Source organism: Lipomyces japonicus, assembly GCF_038497905.1.
Source record: "Lipomyces japonicus strain CBS 7319 unplaced genomic scaffold V1514scaffold_1, whole genome shotgun sequence".
In the NCBI taxonomy this organism is placed as follows: Eukaryota; Fungi; Ascomycota; class Lipomycetes; order Lipomycetales; family Lipomycetaceae; genus Lipomyces; species Lipomyces japonicus.
Genome location: NW_027117813.1, coordinates 449,912 through 473,035, shown reverse-complemented (window position 1 = coordinate 473,035; position 23,124 = coordinate 449,912). Strand labels below are relative to the sequence as shown.

At 41.3% G+C, this 23,124-nt stretch overlaps 13 protein-coding genes and 1 non-coding gene across 14 annotated transcripts; 10 read left to right on the top strand and 4 right to left on the bottom strand.

Moving 5' to 3' along the window:
• Window positions 1–29: 29 nt before the first annotated feature.
• Window positions 30–1,972, bottom strand: V1514DRAFT_323598 (uncharacterized protein). Its single transcript, XM_066926278.1, has 2 exons — window positions 1,693–1,972; window positions 30–1,643 (listed from the first exon to the last, which is right to left on the bottom strand). The coding sequence occupies exons 1-2, from the start codon at window positions 1,804–1,806 to the stop codon at window positions 54–56; spliced, it is 1,704 nt and encodes a 567-aa protein (XP_066786239.1). The 5' UTR covers window positions 1,807–1,972; the 3' UTR covers window positions 30–53.
• Window positions 1,973–2,119: 147 nt separating this feature from the next.
• On the top strand, window positions 2,120–3,743 carry V1514DRAFT_323596 (ribosomal protein S5 domain 2-type protein). The gene has a single exon (XM_066926277.1). It carries the CDS (start codon window positions 2,224–2,226, stop codon window positions 3,601–3,603), a length of 1,380 nt encoding a protein of 459 aa, XP_066786238.1. The 5' UTR covers window positions 2,120–2,223; the 3' UTR covers window positions 3,604–3,743.
• Window positions 3,744–3,828: 85 nt separating this feature from the next.
• On the bottom strand, window positions 3,829–5,430 carry V1514DRAFT_365223 (glycolipid 2-alpha-mannosyltransferase 1; the record flags this gene model as incomplete). Its single annotated transcript, XM_066929805.1, has 1 exon — window positions 3,829–5,430. The coding sequence occupies exon 1, from the start codon at window positions 5,248–5,250 to the stop codon at window positions 3,829–3,831; it is 1,422 nt and encodes a 473-aa protein (XP_066786237.1). The 5' UTR covers window positions 5,251–5,430.
• A 408-nt stretch (window positions 5,431–5,838) lies between these two features.
• On the top strand, window positions 5,839–8,138 carry V1514DRAFT_323593 (uncharacterized protein). Its single transcript, XM_066926276.1, has 5 exons — window positions 5,839–6,322; window positions 6,387–6,483; window positions 6,538–6,569; window positions 6,629–6,681; window positions 6,726–8,138. Exons 1-5 carry the CDS (start codon window positions 5,877–5,879, stop codon window positions 7,964–7,966), a joined length of 1,869 nt encoding a protein of 622 aa, XP_066786236.1. The 5' UTR covers window positions 5,839–5,876; the 3' UTR covers window positions 7,967–8,138.
• V1514DRAFT_361332 (uncharacterized protein) lies at window positions 8,139–9,632 on the top strand. The gene is made up of 2 exons (XM_066929704.1): window positions 8,139–8,336; window positions 8,417–9,632. The coding sequence occupies exons 1-2, from the start codon at window positions 8,208–8,210 to the stop codon at window positions 9,437–9,439; spliced, it is 1,152 nt and encodes a 383-aa protein (XP_066786235.1). The 5' UTR covers window positions 8,139–8,207; the 3' UTR covers window positions 9,440–9,632.
• A 268-nt stretch (window positions 9,633–9,900) lies between these two features.
• On the top strand, window positions 9,901–11,879 carry V1514DRAFT_323588 (uncharacterized protein). The gene is made up of 3 exons (XM_066926275.1): window positions 9,901–10,117; window positions 10,209–10,288; window positions 10,395–11,879. Exons 1-3 carry the CDS (start codon window positions 9,991–9,993, stop codon window positions 11,715–11,717), a joined length of 1,530 nt encoding a protein of 509 aa, XP_066786234.1. The 5' UTR covers window positions 9,901–9,990; the 3' UTR covers window positions 11,718–11,879.
• On the bottom strand, window positions 11,795–13,527 carry V1514DRAFT_323586 (uncharacterized protein). Its single transcript, XM_066926274.1, has 2 exons — window positions 13,128–13,527; window positions 11,795–13,050 (listed from the first exon to the last, which is right to left on the bottom strand). Exons 1-2 carry the CDS (start codon window positions 13,411–13,413, stop codon window positions 12,047–12,049), a joined length of 1,290 nt encoding a protein of 429 aa, XP_066786233.1. The 5' UTR covers window positions 13,414–13,527; the 3' UTR covers window positions 11,795–12,046.
• Window positions 13,528–13,642: 115 nt separating this feature from the next.
• V1514DRAFT_349629 (uncharacterized protein) lies at window positions 13,643–16,345 on the top strand. Its single transcript, XM_066929379.1, has 2 exons — window positions 13,643–13,811; window positions 13,903–16,345. The coding sequence occupies exons 1-2, from the start codon at window positions 13,740–13,742 to the stop codon at window positions 16,072–16,074; spliced, it is 2,244 nt and encodes a 747-aa protein (XP_066786232.1). The 5' UTR covers window positions 13,643–13,739; the 3' UTR covers window positions 16,075–16,345.
• A 78-nt stretch (window positions 16,346–16,423) lies between these two features.
• V1514DRAFT_323584 (NADH ubiquinone oxidoreductase subunit NDUFA12-domain-containing protein) lies at window positions 16,424–17,329 on the bottom strand. The gene is made up of 5 exons (XM_066926273.1): window positions 17,129–17,329; window positions 17,015–17,030; window positions 16,888–16,936; window positions 16,755–16,818; window positions 16,424–16,673 (listed from the first exon to the last, which is right to left on the bottom strand). The coding sequence occupies exons 1-5, from the start codon at window positions 17,227–17,229 to the stop codon at window positions 16,484–16,486; spliced, it is 420 nt and encodes a 139-aa protein (XP_066786231.1). The 5' UTR covers window positions 17,230–17,329; the 3' UTR covers window positions 16,424–16,483.
• Window positions 17,330–17,510: 181 nt separating this feature from the next.
• Window positions 17,511–18,166, top strand: V1514DRAFT_340183 (uncharacterized protein; the record flags this gene model as incomplete). Its single annotated transcript, XM_066929016.1, has 3 exons — window positions 17,511–17,538; window positions 17,608–17,821; window positions 17,884–18,166. The coding sequence occupies 3 exons, from the start codon at window positions 17,511–17,513 to the stop codon at window positions 18,164–18,166; spliced, it is 525 nt and encodes a 174-aa protein (XP_066786230.1).
• A 1,156-nt stretch (window positions 18,167–19,322) lies between these two features.
• On the top strand, window positions 19,323–20,539 carry V1514DRAFT_317301 (uncharacterized protein; the record flags this gene model as incomplete). Its single annotated transcript, XM_066925832.1, has 2 exons — window positions 19,323–19,481; window positions 20,126–20,539. The coding sequence occupies 2 exons, from the start codon at window positions 19,323–19,325 to the stop codon at window positions 20,537–20,539; spliced, it is 573 nt and encodes a 190-aa protein (XP_066786229.1).
• Window positions 20,540–20,869: 330 nt separating this feature from the next.
• On the top strand, window positions 20,870–21,741 carry V1514DRAFT_349625 (ribonuclease H-like domain-containing protein; the record flags this gene model as incomplete). Its single annotated transcript, XM_066929378.1, has 1 exon — window positions 20,870–21,741. The coding sequence occupies exon 1, from the start codon at window positions 21,064–21,066 to the stop codon at window positions 21,739–21,741; it is 678 nt and encodes a 225-aa protein (XP_066786228.1). The 5' UTR covers window positions 20,870–21,063.
• Window positions 21,742–21,865: 124 nt separating this feature from the next.
• V1514DRAFT_7651 (uncharacterized protein) lies at window positions 21,866–22,452 on the top strand. Its single transcript, XM_066930135.1, has one exon. The coding sequence runs from the start codon at window positions 21,990–21,992 to the stop codon at window positions 22,407–22,409; it is 420 nt and encodes a 139-aa protein (XP_066786227.1). The 5' UTR covers window positions 21,866–21,989; the 3' UTR covers window positions 22,410–22,452.
• Window positions 22,453–22,999: 547 nt separating this feature from the next.
• V1514DRAFT_t3 lies at window positions 23,000–23,101 on the top strand. The gene has a single exon. It is a non-coding gene; the product is annotated as a tRNA-Leu (tRNA).
• Window positions 23,102–23,124: the final 23 nt, after the last annotated feature.

The window sequence follows — 23,124 nt, the reverse complement described above, 5'->3', positions numbered from 1 at the left end:
TTTTTTAAATATATAAATGGTCGGTTCGGTTTTATTTTTTTGTTACTTAATATTCATTTTTTATTAAATAGAACTTTTAAAGAAGGATCAAGTTTAGTAGATTGCTCGATCATTTCATCCCAATCCTCATGTCCCTCGAATTTATAAACAATATCTTTTAACTGGCCAGTCGAACTCAGAATGTTTTGCCTCACTTGGGCAAGAGCTGAATTATCACCTATCGTTATCGATGACTCCTTTTCTAATAATTTTTTCCAACTTAAAATTAATCCTTTTGTAATTAAATACTTGTAATTGGCAATCCTCGGTTCTGTGTTTGTCATGATTGCATTTAACGAGTTTAAACCTGCCAAAGTTAGTGGCAAATATTCCATGCCAAACGGATCAGACAACACGTTCACGATAAGTTTCAAAACCTGTTGCAAATGACGAACAAAAAAAATGCCGTCCGCTTGTGCGACCTTGCCAGCCTGCGTGATTAGCACTGTTGCGAGTTCGACTTTATCACCACAGATCTGCATTCCGTGGCACACGCCGTCAGCGATTACTTCGGCCAACAGGTCAGCCCGCTTGCGTTTAAATTCTACGCGTGCCGGATGGTGTTGCTGATTACCTTGTGTTGTATTTAATGTGTCGTCCCATGTTAATGTTGATGATGCAATCTTATTTGAAATTGACTTGGCGCCAGAATCATGCGCCATGATGCCAGATAATAAGATCAAGCAATCAAACGAAGCCTGCAATAATTTTACGCTTTGGCCTGTCGTAATGTTTGACGAACCCAACGGCAAAAAAGCCAGGCATGTGATCAACGTGTCCCAAAAGACCGGCGCCACGCCAGTCAGGTTGACAAATTCGGGCCTGGTTTTAGAAATCAACAACCATAATGATGACACGCCCATGGTTTTGTAGACCGGGTCGGGATCGTCCATGATGACCAACACGGACGGCACCAACAAGCTCCAGTTAGTTTCCGTAAATTTTCCTCTCGCGTGCGTAAGCACAAAATGCAATAATGATTCGGCTTCGGGTCTTTCAACCATCCACGGCATATTATGATCCGCGTCGGCATTGATGTCAACGTGGTCGCGCCTGTAACCCGGTGAGTCGTAATCAGCAACCACGCGGCGGCCAGCCGGGGTTACTTTCTTATGGCGAGCTGATTGAAAGATTGGACGCAAAGTGTTCTTCAAAATATTGTTAGCAACTTGGTCGATTTCGATTATCAAGACGGACGAGTATTTGTCAATCAACCGGTTAGAAATTTCAGCAGATTTCGAATTCGACCATGGATCCGTGACTGACGTGTAGGTGGCCAATGCTTCGATAATTTGTAGCCAATTTAATGATTGCTCAAATTGAGAAGGTGATAATAACAGTGATAATAGTTCAAGTAATTCAGATAATGCGATTAAAAGCTGTCCTGCCGCGCTTGCAAACTCCTGCTGGATTCGCCATCGAGATTTAGTTTCCACGTATTCGTCCTGCGCCCAAATCCATTTAAATGGTAATGGTCGTAAGGCAATTGATATTTGATTGACTAAACCTTGGGAGACATCAATCCATTTCTGATGTATTTCTATATCATCGAATCGGTTTGCCAATTGATAGAAATCAGCAATCTTCCGTGCTTGATCTCCCAGCTACCACGGTTGTCAGCTTTTAGAAAATAAAAACTAAACCCACTCTTACATTTCGGACTTGTTTTTCTGTTGCATTCGGTGTTAATACAGTGATTGTACCAAAAACTTCATCCGGGGTTTTTAAATTAAACGTGGATTCAACATATTGCCTTTGAAAAAGCATGTTAGCCAAAGCTCATTTAGCAATTATCCCGTCAAGTTACGAATTACCTTGAATCACGCAAAGCAGCCATTTCTTTATATATCTTGTCTTTGATTCCTTTTTTTTTTTTTTTTTTTTTTAAAAATGGTTTATTATCCGAGTCATCATCATTATGGGCCTGGTGACATCTTGAACTAAGACCGTAATAGCAGTATTATTATTTCCTTGTACTTAATTGAAGTTTAACATTCATTTTTACTCCTGAAATTTGTGCAGTTACCCGGCCTGTAATAAAAGATTAGTACTCGCTCCAGGTATTATGAATTATGCGTTCAAACCGTACAGATGGAAGCTGTCAGTATGTGTTACTTGTATTTATAAAATTCTGAATAGAATCAGATTAAAAAAGAAAATAGCAATTCAATTGATTTTGCAAAAATGTCGAGTTTTCAAAAGTGCTTTTCTGCACCTGGGAAAGCACTTTTAGCTGGTGGTTATCTAGTATTAGACCCAGCAAACGGGTCATTCGTGACCGCTTTGTCGGCCAGAATCTACGCATTTACTACGCCGGTGCCAGCTAACGAGGGTCTGATCACCGTGTCAAGCCCTCAATTTAAAGAAGGCGAATGGGCATACAGGGTTAAGATTGCAACTGGCACGGGATATGTCACGGTCTTGCCCGTCGACTCGTCCAAGTCGAACCCGTTCGTGTTCTCGGCCGTGCATGCGGTTCTTAACTACCTGTCAGCAAGCAATTTCCTGACTTCACCAATTCCGGCATTGAAAATAACAATTCTTTCTGATAATGCATATCACTCTCAGCCTAGCGGTACGGTTACCAAATTTAACAAACACTCAGCGGCCATTAACCAGGTCCCCAAGACTGGCATGGGATCGTCTGCCGCGCTTACGACTTCGTTGACGGCAGGCTTGTTGTCATTTTACGCTGGTCATGTTGTAAATAATAAGAGAACTTTGCACAACTTAGCACAATTATCACATTGCTCGGCTCAGGGTAAGATTGGGTCTGGCTTTGATGTTGCATGCGCCGTGTATGGCTCGATTCAATACAACAGATTCCAGCCTTCCATAATTTCGTCCGTGTCAGGCATACCTGAATTGGGCAAAGAAAAAAATTATGTTGAATCAATTCGAACAGTTATTGATTCTGACTGGGGTGTGGTCACAGAACCATGTACAATCCCAAGAAGAGTTCAGCTACTCATGGGCGATGTAAGCGGGGGCTCAGAAACTCCCAAGTTAGTCCAACTAGTTCAGAAATGGAGGAACGAAATCATTGCCAAAACTGGCAGTGATCCACAGGCATGGACGTCATTGGGGAAGGCAAATATTAGGCTGATTCAATTAATGAACAAGCTTTCAACCAAGGCAAGCCAAGATTCGGCTGAATATGATAAAACGGTGGACAAGATTTTGGCATTAAAGGCAAACTCACAAGCAATCAGGTTATTGGTTGACGGAAACGAAACGGAAAATTTATTTGCCAATGTGGTGCAGGCGATCGTTCAAATTAGAAAGTACCTGCAGCAAATTACTGACGAGTCCGGTGCACAAATTGAACCCAAGGAACAAACCGCATTACTGGATGCATGCTCTGACCTTACTGGTGTTATCGGCGGCGTTGTTCCTGGTGCAGGCGGATATGATGCCATATGCCTGGTTGTCGTGGAAGAAGCAGTTGATGACATTAAATTCTCCAAAGACGGAGTGCTTAGCAAAGTACACTGGCTGGACTTGCGGGAAGAAGATGTCGGACTTCGAGAAGAAAATGTTGAAGAGCTTGTAAAATTCTTATAGAAAACCTTAAGCATTCAATGTAATTAGCATCTAATAATTAGAGATATATATATATATATATTTCTTTATACATGTTACAAGGTGTTGTAATTTGTAAAGACACGTTGATTTGATCCGTTTAAATGACTTCACAAAAATCCATAATACAAAAGTAGTTTGAAAAATAAAAAAAGTTATTTTATGCACCAAAGAAAAAAAATAATAATACCAAAATTATAACTAAATTTAACTTTGACTATGCCACTCGCTAGGACGTTTCAGTCCATTGGTCTCAAAATACCTTGGAGTACAAGAATAACCTTTCCATGCAAAGTTGTCCCTTGGATTACATGAGCATTTCTTTGCCAACCTGTCGGCTTTATTAGTCGGGCAATTAGTGAACGGTACGTGCCAGTATCCGATATCTTCAAAATAATGAAGTTGACTCTTGGGTAAAAATAATGACGCAGCGATAGAATGTACTGGAGCATCACCCCATCGTTCATAAAAGAAACCGCCTTCGTGATCGAGGAAATTAAAAAAATCACGGTACGCTTGTGATCTCCAAAAATCTAAATCGCCAACTTCAAAGTTACTCCAGAAATGGCATTTATTATAAGTGTCACCGTTGTCGTCTGAGAGCCATTGCAAGTTGTTGTCCTCGGCAATATGTTCTGGATGATCCTTAATAAATTTTTTAACTGAGTCCCAAAGTGTTGGAATGGTCTCGATGTATTCATACAGCGAAATAGTCCAACCATACTTGTACTGATTCTCATCCATAAATTTGAATACGTCATAGTCAATATCGCAATGTAAAATAATATCTGGTTCAACACGCCAATAATACTTGTAGTCTTGCAACAACGGTTGATCATAGAAAAACCCGGATTCAAATCTGCACATGTGACGGTAACTAACCGAATCACCATAAATAATTTGTTTTTTCCTCATGTCCTCGCGAGTAAATGCAGCTTTTTCCTGATCAATCCAATCCGGATAACCCCAATGTTCCTTAGGAATCTTGCCATACTTGACAGTACCACTGATCAACGATGTCGTAATCTGCTTGAATTCATCGTCAAAATCATCATCGTTAAGGAAAACCCAATCATAATGGTATTTATTATTAAATCGATCCTCCACATGACGAATTGATTTCACAATACTCCACACGTCTTGGTTTCTGGCAAGTGTAACAAATGTTGCATTGGCTCGCACATAGTCATCTCCCAATCCTGAAGACGATGGCTTATCAGAATCTTCTTTTTTAGAATCTTCGTTCTTTTCTTCGTTCTTTTCTTCGTTCTTTTCTTCGTTCTTTTCTTCGTTCTTTTTGTCTTTGTTTTCGTCTTTGTTTTCGTCTTTGTTTTCGTCTTTGTTTTCGTCTTTGTTTTCGTCTTTGTTTTCGTCTTTGTTTTCGTCTTTGTTTTCGTCCTTCTTTTCTTCTTCTTTCTTATCTTGCTCCACTTTAGGCAGTTGCTCAGCCTTATTGTCAATTACGTTTTCCTGTTTGCTGGGAACGGCAACATGAGATTTATCGTAATATCCTGCAGCTTGCGAAATAGTCGTGATCCCAGAAGACGAAGTAAGCTTGTAAACAACAAAGATTAGCACGAACGCAATGGCGGCAAGACGCACTACCCTGATGGTCGAAGTTCGAGGCATGATTGCTTATTACCCAGAGATCACAGGAAAGGGCGCAGTTGCTATATATAGTAAAGATATAGGACCGACGCCAGTAACTAAACTTGCTGTGATTATCTTTAGATGCCCTTTACTGAAAACTCAACTATTGAATTGTTTTCTTGATTGTCTACTATGATTAGTCGAAATGCAGAAAATGGCGGATCACCGAAGGGGGATCAATTGGCGTATACATTTAGTTATAGATGAGACGAGCTTATAAATAGCTAATGCTATCGCTGAGTCAGGCAAGGTCATGGCTGCGCAGGGCTATAATAACTAAAAGGTTAGGGCTTGCCAATGCAATCTTTTTTTGTCTTGAATCACTGTTGCTGTACTTGAAAAATGAAATTTAATGGTTTAAGCTTAAAATATTCAATTCATAACTTGTAAAGTTGTAATTCTTATGTTTTACGTATTTTTTGTATATTCAAAATATGTAAAACAACCCATAAACAGTGTGAACGTCGCTAACTACAAATATATTAACGTTTAATAATATGAACTTTATTTAATGTGTGCAAAAGTCTAAAGCAATCAAGGCGATATTGATGATTAATTCGCAGATGATGATCAACACGGATAAAGATTCGTGGTTTAGCATTTGAATGATCATAGTTTGCTTAGCACGAACCCGAATTATACAGTTGCATGTCTCTAGTATTTTATCATTTACAAAACACTTGGGATTACGACGATATCATTTCATCATGAGCCAAAACAAGGGCTTGACGCTCGCAGACCTGCCAAAGTCGCATGTGTTTACGGCCAAGAACCCACCGGATCCAAAACTACCGACGCCAGAAGATTCAAAAACTGCAGAAAAGACATTACTGGGTCCTCGGATTGTTCAGGGTGGCATTTTTTCATGGGTGCGTCCTGAAGAACATGACCTCGGACAAGCGGAAGTACTGGCTGTCAGTCCGGCTGCTCTTCGTGATCTTGGATTACTAGAGAGCGAAAAAGACACGGACGAGTTTAAGGAGCTTGTTATTGGAAACAGGATTTATGATGAACATTATCCTTGGGCGCAGTTGTACGGAGGCTGGCAATTGTGGGTTGCGACATGATTTGAAGTTTCCATGGTATTGTTTTTAATATGAATGCTAATATTGTAGCGGAGAATGGGCGGGTCAGCTAGGAGATGGAAGGGCAATTAGCATTTTTGAGTCGACGAATCCGTATTCAGATGTACGTTATGAGCTTCAATTAAAGGTATGATGATTCTTAATGACACTTGACCTTTTTTTAAATTGGAAATTTTTTTAGGGTGCCGGGAGAACTCCCTTTTCACGTTTTGCGTAAGTTATTCGCTTGTTCATTAACAAGTCTTTTTTTTTCTGTTGGCTAATCAATTTAGAGACGGAAGAGCAGTTCTGAGATCAAGTATTCGCGAGTTTTTAGTATCGGAATGTATGTTGATATTCAGGTGTAATGAAGCTATGCTAACTTCCAAGATCTTAATTCCCTTTCAATTCCAACCACACGAGCTTTATCTTTAACATTGTTGCATAATAAAAAGGTGTTAAGAGAACGGATTGAACCGAGGGCTATTGTTGCACGATTTGCTCAATCTTGGATACGGATTGGTAGTTTTGATATTCATCAATCCAGAGGGGACAGGAAGCTTACCAGACATTTGGCTGATTACGTTCTTAACGAACTCTTTGGTGGATTGGACAAACTCAAGGCTGAATATAAAGAATATGCAGATCTAACCAAGTATCGTGTGCTTTATCTTGAGATCATTCGACGCACCGCGCAAACAGTTGCGTTGTGGCAAGTGTATGGATTTATGAATGGCGTGTTGAATACCGATAACGTGTCTATATATGGGCTATCACTTGACTTTGGCCCATTCTCGTTTATGGATACGTTTGATCCGTCATTTACGCCAAACCATGACGATCATTACCTTCGATATAGCTACAGGAATACGCCGACAATGATGTGGTGGAATTTGGTTAGGCTGGGTGAGGATATTGCCGAACTGCTAGGTGTGGATCCAGAATATGCAGAATCTGATAAATGGGTTGAGAGTGGAATTGCAAAAGAGGATTTTGAAGAGTTTGTTAAAAAAGTTGAAAAGATAATAGTAGATGCAGGTGATTTTTACCGATCAACTTTTGAGAAAAAATATGCAGCAGCTTTTAAGAAAAGACTTGGCTTACTGACAAATAAAGATGACGACCATAAGAAGTTGATTGCCAATCTATTGACCCTATTAAATACTCATGAGCTTGATTTTCATCATTTTTTTAGAAGGCTGGGCAAGGTCGTCTTGTTTGAAGGCGTCGTGATGACTGCTGAGCAAGTGGCAGATTTATTTGTACCTCAGGACCGAAGCAAGATGGCGCCAAGTCGAGACGCTTCAGGCAAGGAAATTTTAAATTGGATTAACAACACATATAAGCCTCGATTGGAAGAGGAGAATAATGTGGATGATGCTGGTAGAAGAGAGCGCATGGACAAGGTGAATCCAAATTTCGTTCTCCGAAACTATATTCTGGACGAGGTGATCAACCAGACCGAAAGCGGGGACAGGGATCTATTGCGACATGTGCTTGACCTGTCTCTTTCACCTTTCAAGGAGATATGGACGGATGATTCAAGTAGCGAACGCTATAAGACAGAACAACGGTTTGTGGGTGATATTTCTCGTCCGAGCATTGGCATTCAATGCAGCTGCAGTTCATGAATATATTATTTAACTTTGGATTCATCAAAATGACGTAATGCACTTACTTTTCCCCCTGAATTAGCCACAAGGGCCGGGTAAAATGTAGAAGCTTCGCGAATACATTGGCCAGTTTCACGTGACTGATTATGTCTGCCATCGGACCATTCGAGGTTCGATATATCAAGTCCCGCGAGTGTGTGCTGAGTTATTCAATCTATTTTCTTTTATTTTTTTTTTTCGATACAATTGATATTACACAATGGCAAAAGAAACAAAACTATACGATCTTTTGGGAGTCCAATCTACCGCATCGGACGCCGAGATTAAAAAAGGTTACCGAAAAGCTGCGTTAAAGTATCATCCCGATAAAGCCGGTAATGATCCGAAAGTATGTGATTCAGTTATAGGCCGTCAATTGGGCCAGTCATTGATTTTTTATGAATATTGATAACTAACAAGAAGAATTAGGCAGCGGAAAAATTTAAAGAAGTTTCGGAAGCATATGAAATTCTTTCTGATTCCGAGAAGCGGAAGGTGTATGATGATTACGGACTAGAGTTTGTTCGTCATGGTGGCATCCCTCAAGATGCTAGTGCTGGTGCTGGACCAGACGGTGGATTTCCTGGTGGAGCAGGAGGAGGATTTCCTGGTGGGTTTTCTGGAGGATTCCCCGGAGGCCCTGGAGGTGCCGGAGGTCGCACGTTTAGATTTTCCACCAATGGCGGCGGTGGCGGGTCGCGATTCGGCGGGTTTACTCCTGATGATCCTATGAACGTGTTTTTTTCATCGTTTGGTAATGATCCAGATTTGGCGAACTTGTTTGGAGGAGGCGGCGGCGGCGGCGGTCCTCCTGGCGGGGCAGGTCCCAAGGTCAGATTTTCGAATAACATGGGAGGAGGCTTGGGTGGAGGATCACCGTTTGGCGGATTTGGAGGCTTGGGAGGAGCACATAATGAGTCCGCTCCGCGTGAAAACAGTGTTTATACGGTCAAGTTGCCGTTGACGCTTGAAGAGCTTTCAACAGGAGTTACCAAGAAAATGAAGATTCACCGGCGCAGGTTACATGGTCAAGAAGACAAGATTTTGGTGATCAATGTTAAGCCTGGGTGGAAGTCAGGCACAAAGCTTACGTTTGCCGGTGAAGGAGATGCTCAACCTGATGGTCGGAATCAGGACGTTGTCTTTGTGATTGAAGAAAAGCCCCACGCGGTATACAAGCGTGATGGCAATAATTTGTCACTGAATCTTGAGCTGTCACTGAAGGAGGCGCTCTTGGGATTTTCCAAGATTATTCCTACATTAGAAGGCAAGAAAATAAAGGTTGAGTACAGGCAACCGGTGCAGCCCGGGTTGGTGATCAAGTATCCAGGCCATGGAATGCCGATCAGCAAGTCACCGGGCACGAGAGGTGACCTTGAGATCATAATTAATGTTAAATTCCCAACGTCATTGACAGCAAGTCAGAGAGCAGAGTTGGAAAAGATATTGTAGCCGCTTTCTTTCTTTTCTTTTTTTTTGTGACTTGAGTTTGTTTGGATACAGGAGTATGGGTTAAATGGGAGGGTCAAATTTCATCCAACGCCATGTGCGATGGAATCAGTGGTTTCTGCTTAACCAAGCATTTGATTTTGGTACACATGCGTTATCATCATAGTTGACTTGAATAACTAAATTGCATATAAACTATTGCCTGTAGACATTCATTATTAATCTCGTCGGAAGCGTGTCGCACATTGCAGAATCGTCGGCGACTTCGGTTGGACCAAACCAGAAGCAGCAGCAGACCATTCTCTATAGACAACGAACTACAGAATATTCTCATTTCCATTTCCATTTCCATCATCATCGTCATCGTCGCTACGCTTTGTTGCCGGCGGGCGGCAGTGCGGCGGCGGCGGAAGCCTGTCCAGTAGAAATGCGCTAAAGTTCGGTCTTCCCACCGCTTCCGACCGCAAATATAATCCTTTCGCAGTTCCATCCCCCCCCGTTTCTTTGCCTCGTCAACGTGTGTCTTCCGCATCCAATCCCCCCCTAGTTACACAATGTTGCAAGCTCTGCTACCTTCACCTAGATCTGCATCTCTCAGGCTTGCTCAGTCTGCTAGCAAAAAGGCCGTTGTTGGCCGGTCAGCCTTCGTGCTCCAGCAGCGACGCGGTCTCGCTTCTGAAGGTATGAACATATAAGAACAGCCTGCGGATGCGATTCGAATCAATTGGCTTTTTTTTTGTAAATACTAACTCTCTTTTTTTTTTTTTTTTAGCTGAGCATGACGTTGTTGTTATCGGTGCTGGCCCTGGTGGCTACGTTGCCGCTATCAAGGCTGCTCAGCTCGGTCTCAAGGTTAGTAGTCCTTTGTTTATGACACCAATGATTTTTAGTATGCGTTATTACCATCCAGGAAATCAGTTTTTTTTTTTTTTGCAATATTAACAGTGCGCAATTTTAGACGGCATGCATTGACAAGCGTGGTCCTCCTGGTGGAACCTGCCTGAACGTTGGATGCATTCCTTCGAAATCACTCCTCAACAACTCACATCTGTACCACACCATTCTTCATGACACGAAGAAGCGAGGTATCGAAGTTGGCGACGTCAAGTTGAACCTTCAAAATTTTTTGAAGGCCAAGGAAGATGCCGTCAATTCATTGACCCGTGGTGTCGAGAGTCTGTTCAAGCAAAACAAGGTTGACTACTTCAAGGGCAGCGCAAAACTTCTTGGACCCAACGAGATCGAGGTTACTGGTAACCCTGGCGAGAAAGATGCCATCCTTAAGGCCAAGAATATCATTATTGCCACCGGCTCAGAGGCATCCCCATTCCCAGGAATTACGATTGACGAAAAGAAGATTGTTACCTCAACTGGCGCTATTGCGCTCGAGAAGATTCCCGAGAAGCTTGTTGTTATCGGCGGAGGTATCATTGGTCTTGAACTCGGTTCCGTTTGGTCGCGTCTTGGTTCTCAGGTTACCGTTGTCGAGTATCAGAACTCCGTCGGTGCTGGCATGGACGCCGAGATTTCCAAGCTCACTCAGAAATCTCTTGCCAAGCAAGGTCTGAAGTTCAAGACCGGTACCAAGGTTCTTGGTGCTGAAATTGACGGCGAGACCGTCAAGGTTAGCATTGACTCGGCCAAGGGTGGCAAGGAAGAAGTTCTTGAGGCCGATGTTGTTCTTGTTGCGATTGGACGACGGCCGTATACCGAGGGTCTCGGCCTCGAAAACGTCGACATTGAGAAGGATGAGAGAGGACGACTGATCATCGATCAGGAGTACAGAACCAAGTATCCTCATATTAGAGTTATTGGTGACGTTACCTTCGGTGCCATGCTTGCCCACAAGGCTGAGGAGGAAGGCATTGCTGCTGTTGAGTATATCAAGAACGGTCATGGACACGTCAACTACGGTGTTATTCCATCAGTCATGTACACTTTCCCCGAGGTCGCCTGGGTCGGTCTGACCGAGGAACAGGTCAAGGCCACTGGCACTCCATACAATGTTGGCAAATTTCCATTTGCTGCCAACTCAAGAGCCAAGACGAATCTTGACACTGAAGGATGGGTCAAGTTTATTGCCGACAAGGAAACCGATCGCATTTTGGGCATTCACGTCATCGGACCCAACGCCGGTGAGATGATTGCTGAGGGTGCTCTCGCTCTCGAATACGGTGCAAGCTCAGAGGACGTTGCCCGAACGTGCCATGCTCATCCAACCCTTTCTGAAGCTTTCAAGGAAGCTGCCATGGCCACTTACTCAAAGGCTATTCATTTCTAACTTTTTAAGTTGGCTTTCTTTTGAAAAAAAAAATTTAATAATAATAATAATAATAAAAAGGAAAGGAAAAGATTTGAGTCTGGTTTGTGAAACTCAAGACTTAGGTAAATAAATACTTGAAAGAAAGATTTGTATCTACAAAATATACTCATTGGATTATTATTTTGTAAATATGTTATAACTGTAACTCCTCAAAATCGTGCCGAAAAGTAAAAAAAAAAAAGAACCAATTTACGCCAAAAAAAAAATTAATAACCAACACCAATGAACCATTAAACACGAAATCCCGTTAATTTTTTTTGTTATCCCTTTTCTGATAGTAATAATCGTTAATAGTAAAACGAAGGATATGATCCCATTGTCGCTGCGAGATTATGATCCGCCGTTGCAAAATTTTTAGCCGCATTTGCGTTAGGGCGAAGGAAATGGCCATTCGTATCGGTTGATGACGGGGCAGCAGCACCGTACGATGTTGCAGCACCAATCATGTTGGAAAAAACTGCCACATCTTCTGCTTGGTGTGCTGACTTACCAAATATCATAAGTGAAATCGCATCATCTACAGGTTGGTACATGCCCTCAAAACTTAGACCATCATCAAAATTTCGTGCAGTTTGAATGCCTGCGCGCGGCTGAAAATCGTTTTCAATTATGTTCTGTATATTATTACCAAGCGAACGATTTCCGTTGTCGTTCACCTTAAAATCGTATGATTCGTAGCTTGCAAGTTTAGAAGAATTTGGTCTCCGGCCTTTCTTTTTATTCCCAATGCTCGCCAGTAACGTTGTGCGATCAATAGCGGGCTCGAGTACGGCAACACTATCCGAAGCTTTAGTGGCATGGTCGGTATTCATATGGTCAACAGAGCCACAGGCATTGATTAGCGACATCTTTGTAATTCCAGTTCCCGGAATGGTGGCCGCAGTAACAGAAAAAGAAAAAACTAACGAGGCAAGGGATGCGTGTGATAATTCTGTTTGCTGAGACTGAGTGCCGGCCGATAAATAACTTAGCGCAGACTCCAAAAGTAATTGATAGTAAGCCTGCAAATGTTCAGGTAACTTGTAGAACAAACTCTTGCCGTCGGCATGCTGATTCCAAGATCGGGCAGCATGATGCCAATCCACGGCCAACGTAACCTGATCCTTTATCGTTTCAGCAAATAGTTGACGTTCCTCTTTTGAATACACCGGAATCACGGCAAATCTACATTCCTGATATTTGGCAAGGTGACCATGCTTGAACCGAAGGCTTGCGTCATATGGCTTCATGTTCAAATCTTTTCTGCGGTCGTCGTTGATCTTAATCTGTAACTGATCAACAAGCTGAATAGCTAGAATAAGAAAAAAAAAAATTAACAAATTGGAGCTCAATTAAATAGCAAACCAAGTAGATTTAAAAAAAACATACTGCTATTCGTATTGTCATTAGAGGTTGCTGCCGTTGTTGATTCCAGTACAGGCCTCCCGTCTTGAAATGAACCAAGTGACTCCTGCTGCCTCATAAAGATACTCGTCAACGACGGCCGCCCAACTTTTGGGCCATTCGGATTCGGCTTATTCTTGGTTCCAGGAGGTCTGCCCATTCTCACCCCATTCTTTGAAAGCTTGGGAGCCTTTGAAGATCTTTTGCCGATTGTAGATAGTGTCTTGCTAGACGGTGTAAAGGCTAAACCTTGATATAGAGAGTCCGACATTTCGTGACACGGTCTTAAAGTACAACCATGTAGAGTAGGAATTTAATGATCCTTTCGACCAAAATCTCTAGGCTTATGCGTCTCCTTTGCTTATATATTGATGTACTACTTGATATAAACTGTTGGGTGATGGAGAAGATGCATGTGGCATTTGATCAATTGTTTACCCGGCTGTGAATTGCTTTGGCTCATAACGGCTTTGTTATACATAATACAATTAACAAGACAAACCTCATCTGTTTGTTTGTTTTGTTTTTTTTTGTCCTCTTTACAATTGGCTATGGCTATTCTTGCTTGATCTGGTGCAGGATTTTGTTGAATTTGATATGCCTGATATCATTGATGGTGATATTTATATTCGCAATTTGGCAGCGTTCATCCGCGCAAATGAGCGACAGGTTGGTTGATACTACTCTTGATGCAAGCTGATTAAGGAATTGGTCTAATTGAAATTTTTTTTTGTTTTTCTTGTTTGCTTTTGAATTTTAGCTTGCAAGTGTGAAAAGATTAAAGGATTCAAATTCATTATTGCCTTCGTCGTTGCAAGGATTATCATCATCTACAACTAAAAATACCCGCCTGTCTTTAACACCTCACCATCTTCTTTATTTATTGCGCCGGTTCAAAGAATTAGGACTGCATGTGGGCTCGCTCGCGGTGCGGTTAGAGACAATTCAATCTGGTGCCTCGCATTCAAGTTATGTGTCGTTTCTTCATGACTCATTAAATGGCAACAAGATCTCTGCCGATAGGAAGTCGTTGCAAAGTACTGCTTCCATGCGCAGCACAATGTCTGGCGTGTCTGCAATTTTTGATCTATTATCTTCAGGAAGTAAAGAAAAAGCAGCAAAAGTGGCGGAGGAAAACTTAACTTACATTTATTCTTCATTTACAAAGATTCCAGCCCTGCGACTTTCGCACGATCAAAAGGCGAAAATAATCGAGGGATTTGAACAATTCCCGTTTGACAGAGCCGTGCCGATTGTGATTTTTAAGAATTTGACATCATTAGAATTAGTAGACGTGGACGTGCGTGCCTTTTTCGGTTGGAATGTCGTTGCGGAACGATTACGGACTCTGATTATCAAGCACGGGCAACTAGATGACCCTATGGAGTTGTTACATGATTTGGTATTGGATGATATGGACAAACGTAGAAATCGAACATCTACAGATATCCCGGTTTACTCGACGCAGGGCGAATCATTAGAAGGTTTAGAATCTCCACAATTACCTTCCATTCTGTTCGCCCGGGCCACGTCTCGGAACTCTTCACGATCACGGCGACAGTCAGAATCGTCTTCAACAGCGCGAACCAGGTCAGTTAGTCGCTCACCAGTTAATGGAAGACCTGGTCGATCTGGTTCGCTTTCGTCCACGATATCGACATTATCAACAGGCGACAGCCCACCACGAACAACTTTGGACTCTTTGCATTGGAGTCAACTTCGTCATTTATCACTAGAAGAAAACGGAATTTCATCAGTCGCAAATGAAGCCATGATTCCGCTTGCCAACTCATTAATCACGCTGGATTTAACCAGAAACCTTTTAATATCGATTCCGGAGGCACTTTCGCAACTGTCTAGCCTTGCGTCGTTAAATTTAAGTTTTAATTTGATTTCCTCGTTGCATTCTCTCACTCATCATCCGCTTCCGGCCATTACTGTTTTAAACCTTCGTGGTAACAATATCGTGTCGCTTGCCGGGCTAGATCGAATTGTGTCTATAGAACGAATTGATCTGCGTGATAACAAGCTTTCAGATCCTACAGAAATTGCCAGGCTGACTGGAGCTCCCAACTTGACAGAATTATGGGTTGCAGGAAATCCTTTTGTGAAAACACATAGTTCGTCTTATCGCGTAACTATTTTTAATCTGTTTAGAACTACTGCAGGTTATAGCGATGATGTTTTGCTTGACGGCACGAATCCGGGATTGTTAGAACAACGACAGCTGGTTGAAAGAGTGGAGGAATCGGTTCCGGCTCTGAATACTCAGAGATCAACATTTTTGGGCTCGGTTCCGGTAGTCGAAGTTAAGGACGACACGAGCGATATTTTGCCGGCATTGAAAAATTCGTTCAATAATTTGTTCAAGAATTCTACTGCTGATAAGATTAGCAATGACATGTCACCGCCTGTGATTCGACAGAAATCGCAAGAAGATGGCAGTGTGATAGGTTCACAAACACTACGTCTTCCATCACGTTTTTCACGTCCAAACTCCAGCTCTGGCAATCGTTCCCGGCCCACTTCGAAATCGCGCACGTCGTCTCATTCAAGAGGAGTTTCTCCAACACCGTCGAGCGATTCCGGTCTGGCGCAACCTGCCGCAATCAAATCTCAGGGCATGACGATTCTGAATCCATCTGCAAATTCGAAACCGAAAAAGATCAAGCAGACCCGACGAAGAGTGATTGATCTTGATGGTCCTATTGAATATAATGATGTGGACGACAAATTGTCAACGTATACCGGCAGTTCTGTCGGTGCACTGAGCACTTCCGATGTCAGGTCTCCAATGTCAATGTCGCCTCCACCGTTACCTCCAGATAATAATGATCTTACAAGCCAAGGTGAGGAGTATCGCAAGCGAATAGAGGCATTGAGGAATGATTTTGGTAGTGGGTGGTTAAGCGTCCTTAGTGAAGAATTGTAAGATAGGTTTATTTATGAAGTAGATGTGTTGTTTTTATTTGTGTTTATTTTTTTCGGGGCATTTAATAATTGTGATGGTCTTTTTTCATCTTTTTTGTTCTTTTCGTTTTTTTTTTTTTTTTTTGGATTGATAAGGTAGTTATTGATTTTTAGTTGAATGATGTTTAGTGCTAGGTGTTTTTGCAATACTTGAATCCAGGAGGTTTGTTTTTTAATTCTTTTTTTATAAATTTTTTTTGTTGCAATATAGATAACCATGTGTTCAATTACTCCCTTCAAACATAAAAAATAAATAAATAAAATCGAATCTACAAAACCAAGCTCCACCCGAGGTAACCCAGTGTGTGTGTTTTTTTTTTTTTTTTTTTTCTTTTTGCATAAACAAAAATGCAATTGTCAACACTTGCAATTTATACTCGCTCCTTAATACTTGGTGACCATGAGGAAATTTTTGGCTTGATTGTCGAATATGGCACGTATGCGTTTCTGGTGCCAGTTCCGGTAGGGATGACCTGAGGGGCGGGATAGCTGCGAACAGAGGTTTGGTTTGGAGTCAAAGCATTTGGTGGCGTATCAACCAGATAACCCAACCAACCGTGCCTGTTGAGTACAAAAATATAGATTAGAATAAATGAGCCGTAAACATTATTTGAAAAAAGAAAAAAAAATTGTTGGTCATACCAGCCAGGCTCGATTTGTGACACGTCATGATAGTGCTCCTTGTATTGAACCCATCGTGTTCTCACTATAAGATTTGAATGTTAAAAAAAAAATTAAAAATTAAAATAAAAAATAACCAATGTAGTTATCATACGGAAAATTTCATCTTCATCGGTGTTTTCAAAAAACTTGTTTCCATAGCTCTATACTTTGCGTTAGCTCATTGCATCTTTTGCCCAATTTCTTTTTTTTTTTTTTTTTTTGGTGAAGTGTTAACGAACATCAATTCCGACCAATCTGAAAAAAAAAATTATTTAATTAGTAAAAGTTATAACCAAAAACCAAAAAAAATCAAAAAAAAGGTTGCAATTCCAGAATCTATAAAGAATCTTTACCTTCCAGACTTGGTATCACCGATTGCGTTCAATTGTCTGAAATAGTCCTTAATACCAACTCGACGCAAGTTGCGCAACACTCGAATTATTGAGGTAGACATAATTCAAGTCTAATTTATTTTATTTTATTTTATTTTTATTTTTTATTTTTAAAACCGTTTCAATAATGTGGGTTGGTCTAGAAATGCAAACGGATCTGTTGGATCTAATCGGCACGAGTTTTGGGCACATTCAGTGTTCGGGCAACACCCATTGGCTGAACAATCAATTCGGTGACACTGACGGACACCAACTCGTAACTTGAGTGCTCGACTCGACAGCACTCCGCAAACAATTTTTTTTTTTTTTTGCCAATTGGTATTGAGTAAAAATTATTTTTACAATGGTAAAGAAGAATAATATAGCTTATGGTATTTTTTTTTATTTACGTCAGAAGATTTTGTGCTTATTTTCAGGTGGCTAATATTACTGGGTTACAGAGGCTCAGGTCCCCGCATTCCTGCGACGAATGCGCGGCGAGATGCCGGATCAGGGACCAACCGTGGACAGCAAATTTCATGACAAGGATAACATTGTGCCGGACGAATTACAAGATGACGAATCTGAAGAACCAGAATACGTGTACAAAGGAGAATCAATTACAAAAGCGGAGTTTGAAGAAATGAAAAATGGGAAATCATTCGACATCATAAAGTATGTTAAAAAAAAAAAGAGTTTTTGTGTTGAATTAGTATTAACATGTAGTTTATCAAAAGGGCTGATAGAATACAGCTAAAGAAAGCTGAGGCGGAAGCACGAGAAAATGCTGAAAAGAAAGCAGAAGCGGTTGCAAAATCAAAATCAAACGTGTCTGAAGTTGGCACCACGAGATCAAAGCGAAGGGTGGTGCCAGTCGTCGTTCGCATTGGTGAGAGTGATGAAGATACAAATAGCAATGGTGGCAATGAAAAAATTGTTAAACGAGTTAAAAGGGGCAACAAAGTTGCTAAAAAAAAAAAGATGCAATTGTCATTTGATGATGATGAGCAAGATGGCTAGTTCAACATGTTTTTCAACAAGATTACTGTTAAAAAGTTATAAATTTTTGAACAGTTTGACTTGAGTTTCAAGAAACGGCGATTTCCACAACGACAGCAACCGAGCTGCATGGTAAACTCATGCTAGGTTTATTTTAAATACTGAATTTTGAAGGGCTTCCCTGAACCGAGTAGTTGTTTATGGAGGGTGGGGTGTTTCACCGTTAAACTGTATATATAGCCTATCGTGAGGCATTGTGGCTGATGTGCCAACTCGATTGACTACTTATGGTTGAGCTGTTGATAAAAGCTGGTCACGATGATTTTAAAAGCCAATGCGATATGTTTTAGTTTTTTTTTGGGCAAAGGGTTTGTTCTTGCCTTGTTTGTTACATATGATTGTCAGGACGTCAAAACAGACAACAAAGAGCTTGTAACAGGGTGCGGGAATTCTGTATGCCAAACCAGTTAGTCTTAAATGGGATGACGAACTGGGCATACAGGGGAAACATTCCTCTATTCTACCCTAACCATTTCCCCACCCATACCCTAGCTAGCTTAGTGTACATCTTATGTGCGCTTGTTTACACTTCTCAATCAATTCTTAACACATAAAGGTCAAGCACCGGGGGGAGTGTAAACAAGCGCACATAAGATGTACACTAAGCTAGCTAGGGTACTGACGATTAAAGGAGTTGGCGTGCTGTCATATCGGATGATACTTTAACCCCATGTCGCATGTCCGCGCTTTGACTATACACATGCATGTAAAACGTGCAGTCGCCATTTAAAAAAAAAAGAAACTAATTAATAAAGAATAATTAGTTATACGTTATTTTTTCCAAATATTTTTTGCCTTGTTTTATGTGAATCAAGACAAAATGCAAAAGAGGGCGGGTAATCAATTTCGTTCCTAAAGCGTCAGGGGCGCTTTATTAACGCCTTGCATATAGTGGTGATGTACCGTAACCAACCATACGTTCCCCGGATTGGTTCTACCAAAACATAAGCCAGGCCGTTGTACAATAATATACCGCTGCGTCAAATTAATTACTGAAGCGTTTAGTCAGTCGTGCCTCTCCCAAAGCCATTCTAGACTGTGATTGCTGGCCTAGTTTGGCTAAAACAGTGCTGAGCTGTATTTTCTAAAAGTCAACCAGATCGCTTGTGCCAATGCAATGTATCTCTCCCTTCGAACGCCAAACATATTTTTCCGGACAGGCTCAACCGCCAACGACCAAAGGCAGCGGCAACAGGAACAACAACAGCAGCAGCAGCAAAAACAACAACAGCAACAGCAACAACAGCAACAGAAATTAAACCACACTAGCAAACAGGTGGCTAATAATAGCCGCCGATCTGGCCTTACAGATCAGCAAACTGAGCACCAGAACATGGAGTTGCGTGGCCATCGCAGTCATCTCCTTGCAAGCTGTCGAAATAGCGAATGTTGTTTAAATTTGCTGGCAGCTCAAGATGGTAAAGATTTTTTTAATATTATTTTATTTTATTTTTGCAGTTGGGCTTTTGATATTAATCATTAATTTGATAGACGAATATGTGTCATTTCCTTCGCTGGAAGAAAAATCATCGGAAAACCGATAACGCTCTTCTTCTCGGTTTTTTTTTTTCTTTTCTTCATTTCATATTTATATAACAAGGTCTTTTGATTCTTTTGTTTCATGTATTATATTATCTGTATCATGATCTCGGGGTCTGTTTATTGGCGAACTGGCGTATATTTTATTTTATTTGCTTTTATCTGGCATACACTACTACAACTTTACATCTTTTGGGCGGCGTAATGAGTACTGCAAATTACAAAACTTATCGTTTTACGTACTCACATGCATCTTTATTTTTTTAGCATGTTTTTGAAATCTTATAATACAAGTCTTACTTTACAAATCCTCAAGGCTCATTCTTGCCAATAGTTTCTGATTTTTAACATTTCGTCACAATTATCCTATCCCATTGACAGCTTGTCGTTTTAAACAACAACACAAAAAACAACAATACTAGAGATGCCCACGGATACGCGGATATATCCGCGTATCGGATACTGGCAAGTAAGGAAGTTAGCCAAGCAGGCTCCAAAAGTCTACAATCAGAAAGTGTAGAGCCTGTCGATGCTTTTGATTTGCAAGTTGAATTCAAACAAGACTCGATCAATCTTTCGTCTGAACCTGCCGACTCAGTTGATGAACCTGCTTCTACTCTGGTGGGATCAACGAACTCTGAAAGCCAGCAGAGAGTCTCGGTAGACCTAACAACCGACTATGATGAAGGCTCGTCCAAAATGAAGAGCTGGATGTGGAATCATTTCAACCGCACAAAATTAGACATGGCCTTCAATTCAAAAACAAACCAGTTGCCGTTAATGATTATGAGGTAAAGTGTGACCATTGTGGCTGGGCGACTGCAGACTCCAAGAGAAAAGGCTCGACCTCAAATATGGTGACACACATGAAGAACTCTCATTATCGCCTGTTCACTGATGCAACAAGCTCTGTGAATAAGACGAAGTCTGTAGTCGAATTGTGGCAACAAAACTCGCAGAAAACCCAATAAGAAGCACTTGCTCCGCTGGCTTGTAGAAACCCGTCAACCATTCACAATGGTGGAAGACAACATTCGTTTCAGGGTCTAAGTCATAGAATGGAACTTCCCGTGAAATCGCGACAAGCTATTAAGCGGTTGGTCGAGGATACATTCAAAGATTCTCGTTCCACGTCGATCCGTGAGCTATAAAGTAGCTGTCAAACGATCACGCTTTCCTTAGATGTCTGGACGAGCAAAAATATCGTTCATATCTTGGGAGTTGTTGGACACTGGCTTACCCCGGACTTCACGTATCGCGAATAGTGTCTGGAGTTCAAGGAAATTCGTGGAAAACATACCGGAAGAGTGCTGGTAGAGATGATATTTGAGCTGTTGAAGGAGCTCAAATTATTAAAAAAATTATTTTCAATCACCGGAGACAACGCGTCAAATAATAAGTCGCTTGTGTCTGAGCTCGAAATCCTTATCCGGGATGTCATTCCTGCACCGCGGTTTTGTGATGAATCATCATTCGTTAACTGCATGGCACCCTTCATGAACCTTGTTGCTAAAAGTATCTTGAAGTTGCTAAATCCGAAAAGCTTTGCAAACACTGAAATTGCATGCGTCACTGCTAATGACAAGATTACGCCTGAAATCCGAGCAATTTCAGTGGTTGCCAGAGTTCGGCTGCTAGCTATTTATTTGAAGTCTAGCCTACAGCGAAAACAAGCCTGGGAAACCTTGTGTAAGGAGCACAATCTTCCACAAACCGTTTTACAGTACGACGTTGGGACACGTTGGAATTCCACGTACAAGATGCTCCAAAGCTCCATTAAGCTGAAGGAGCAAATAAAGCTTTATCCAGGTGAGACTAAAATATTGCCGGCATTTATCTACCATGATTGGCACCGTATAGAACAAGTCTGCTCTGTGTTGCGATGGTTAGATAGTGCAACAGAAACTGTATCGAGGAATGGATCAGGAGAATTTTTGCACACTTCGCCTCTATTACTTTCTACAAGACCAATTACGAGCAGCGGTGGCGAGAATTGAAGAATACCAACATTTGGACCATGACATTTCTGAAGCTGTGGCAGCTGGTTATCTTAGCCGACTATAGAGATCTCTACTATGTGGCTTTGCTCTTGGATCCTCGGGATAAGGGTCATAGTCTTAATGTTGAGCCGGATAAGGAGAATGCATCTCTTATTAATATGGCTATGAGGCAACAGCTTAATGAGCTGTACCCCACACAATCTGATTAACCCCCCGTTTGGACGAGGATTGGAGAAGGTGACTTTATGTCACATAAAAGATCCAAACTAGAAATTATACGCCTTCGTCATCAGACAACCACTCGTTCGACTCTGTTTCGTGGCACAGCGCTGCACATTGATCATCGAAATATCCATTTGATGACGAATACGGACAGTAAAATACTAACCCAGGCGATCAATACTAGACTAACACATGTTATCGCAGATTTAATTCACCCGTCTCAAACCGGATTTATTCCTAATCGCTGGATCGGTGACAACATAGAAACCATCCAAGCAGTGACTGAATCGGAAATCACAAATGGTTTCCTGGCAAAGACATCGAGCCTTTTTATTTTTTTTATCTTAAAAAAGGGCTTGCAGACCCCGAGCTATATTTTCTATCTAAAATATAAGACTTTAGCGCTAAAGAAAAGCCGTACAACAGGAATATGTAAGTATTAGAAAAGCTAGAACAGAAACAATAAAAAAAAAAAAAAAAAAAAAAAAAAAATAAGAAAAAGAAAAACGCAGATTCGAGTTTCCCTCGATAAGCACTAGCATTGGCTCGAGCAAAGCTATTCCGAAATAATAAGCCATCTTGGGCCCGGTCTCCTCGAAAAGGGTAGCGACGTCTGGCCTGATGAAGGTCCTGAACAGAGAGATGACAATGACGTGGAAAAGTGCACGCGAGAACGCCAGAGGGCCAGACATAACCTCTTGAATCGACCATTGTCGCCAGAGAGGACCAATGATCGGGCCTGTTTTTTTTACCTTATAAAAGGACAATAATTGCCCCTGATGTGTATTATCTATCTAATAACATGAAAATAAGATTCTTCTCTGCGAAGTTCGACAAAACTAAAAAACAGGTAGAGAGTGCAAGGAAAAAATATACAGTAAATTAAGAAAAGAAAAGAAAACAAACACGACCATCACAAAAAAATGTGTTGACCAAAAGCACGCACTTGCGCTATACTTTTGTGCAGCAGCGGGCCCTAACCCTGGTCATTAAAATATAGGTTTCAAATTTTTATTTTTCTTTTAACTCTATTGGGAGCTTGGCCGAGTGGTCTATGGCGTCAGATTTAGGTTTCTACTGTATGCCCAAATCTCTGATATCTTCGGATGCGCGAGTTCGAATCTCGTGGCTCTCAGACATTTTTTTTTTTGGTTTGTA

Excerpts from the sequence above, each read along its gene's own strand:
- V1514DRAFT_323598 (XM_066926278.1), bottom strand. The coding sequence starts at position 1,806 with ATGCTTTTTCAAAGGCAATATGTTGAATCCACGTTTAATTTAAAAACC. Across the intron at positions 1,644-1,692 it reads CAGAAAAACAAGTCCGAAAT|CTGGGAGATCAAGCACGGAA; the intron begins GTAAGAGTGGGT and ends CAACCGTGGTAG.
- V1514DRAFT_323596 (XM_066926277.1), top strand. The coding sequence starts at position 2,224 with ATGTCGAGTTTTCAAAAGTGCTTTTCTGCACCTGGGAAAGCACTTTTA.
- V1514DRAFT_323593 (XM_066926276.1), top strand. The coding sequence starts at position 5,877 with ATGATCATAGTTTGCTTAGCACGAACCCGAATTATACAGTTGCATGTC. Across the intron at positions 6,323-6,386 it reads TTGTACGGAGGCTGGCAATT|CGGAGAATGGGCGGGTCAGC; the intron begins GTGGGTTGCGAC and ends CTAATATTGTAG. Across the intron at positions 6,682-6,725 it reads CGAGTTTTTAGTATCGGAAT|ATCTTAATTCCCTTTCAATT; the intron begins GTATGTTGATAT and ends CTAACTTCCAAG.
- V1514DRAFT_361332 (XM_066929704.1), top strand. The coding sequence starts at position 8,208 with ATGGCAAAAGAAACAAAACTATACGATCTTTTGGGAGTCCAATCTACC. Across the intron at positions 8,337-8,416 it reads AAGCCGGTAATGATCCGAAA|GCAGCGGAAAAATTTAAAGA; the intron begins GTATGTGATTCA and ends AAGAAGAATTAG.
- V1514DRAFT_323588 (XM_066926275.1), top strand. The coding sequence starts at position 9,991 with ATGTTGCAAGCTCTGCTACCTTCACCTAGATCTGCATCTCTCAGGCTT. Across the intron at positions 10,118-10,208 it reads ACGCGGTCTCGCTTCTGAAG|CTGAGCATGACGTTGTTGTT; the intron begins GTATGAACATAT and ends TTTTTTTTTTAG. Across the intron at positions 10,289-10,394 it reads CTGCTCAGCTCGGTCTCAAG|ACGGCATGCATTGACAAGCG; the intron begins GTTAGTAGTCCT and ends GCGCAATTTTAG.
- V1514DRAFT_323586 (XM_066926274.1), bottom strand. The coding sequence starts at position 13,413 with ATGTCGGACTCTCTATATCAAGGTTTAGCCTTTACACCGTCTAGCAAG. Across the intron at positions 13,051-13,127 it reads TAATGACAATACGAATAGCA|CTATTCAGCTTGTTGATCAG; the intron begins GTATGTTTTTTT and ends TTCTTATTCTAG.
- V1514DRAFT_349629 (XM_066929379.1), top strand. The coding sequence starts at position 13,740 with ATGCCTGATATCATTGATGGTGATATTTATATTCGCAATTTGGCAGCG. Across the intron at positions 13,812-13,902 it reads TCCGCGCAAATGAGCGACAG|CTTGCAAGTGTGAAAAGATT; the intron begins GTTGGTTGATAC and ends TTTGAATTTTAG.
- V1514DRAFT_323584 (XM_066926273.1), bottom strand. The coding sequence starts at position 17,229 with ATGTCTACCTCAATAATTCGAGTGTTGCGCAACTTGCGTCGAGTTGGT. Across the intron at positions 16,819-16,887 it reads CGATGAAGATGAAATTTTCC|TGAGAACACGATGGGTTCAA; the intron begins GTATGATAACTA and ends CAAATCTTATAG. Across the intron at positions 16,674-16,754 it reads TCACAAATCGAGCCTGGCTG|GCACGGTTGGTTGGGTTATC; the intron begins GTATGACCAACA and ends TGTACTCAACAG.
- V1514DRAFT_7651 (XM_066930135.1), top strand. The coding sequence starts at position 21,990 with ATGTCACATAAAAGATCCAAACTAGAAATTATACGCCTTCGTCATCAG.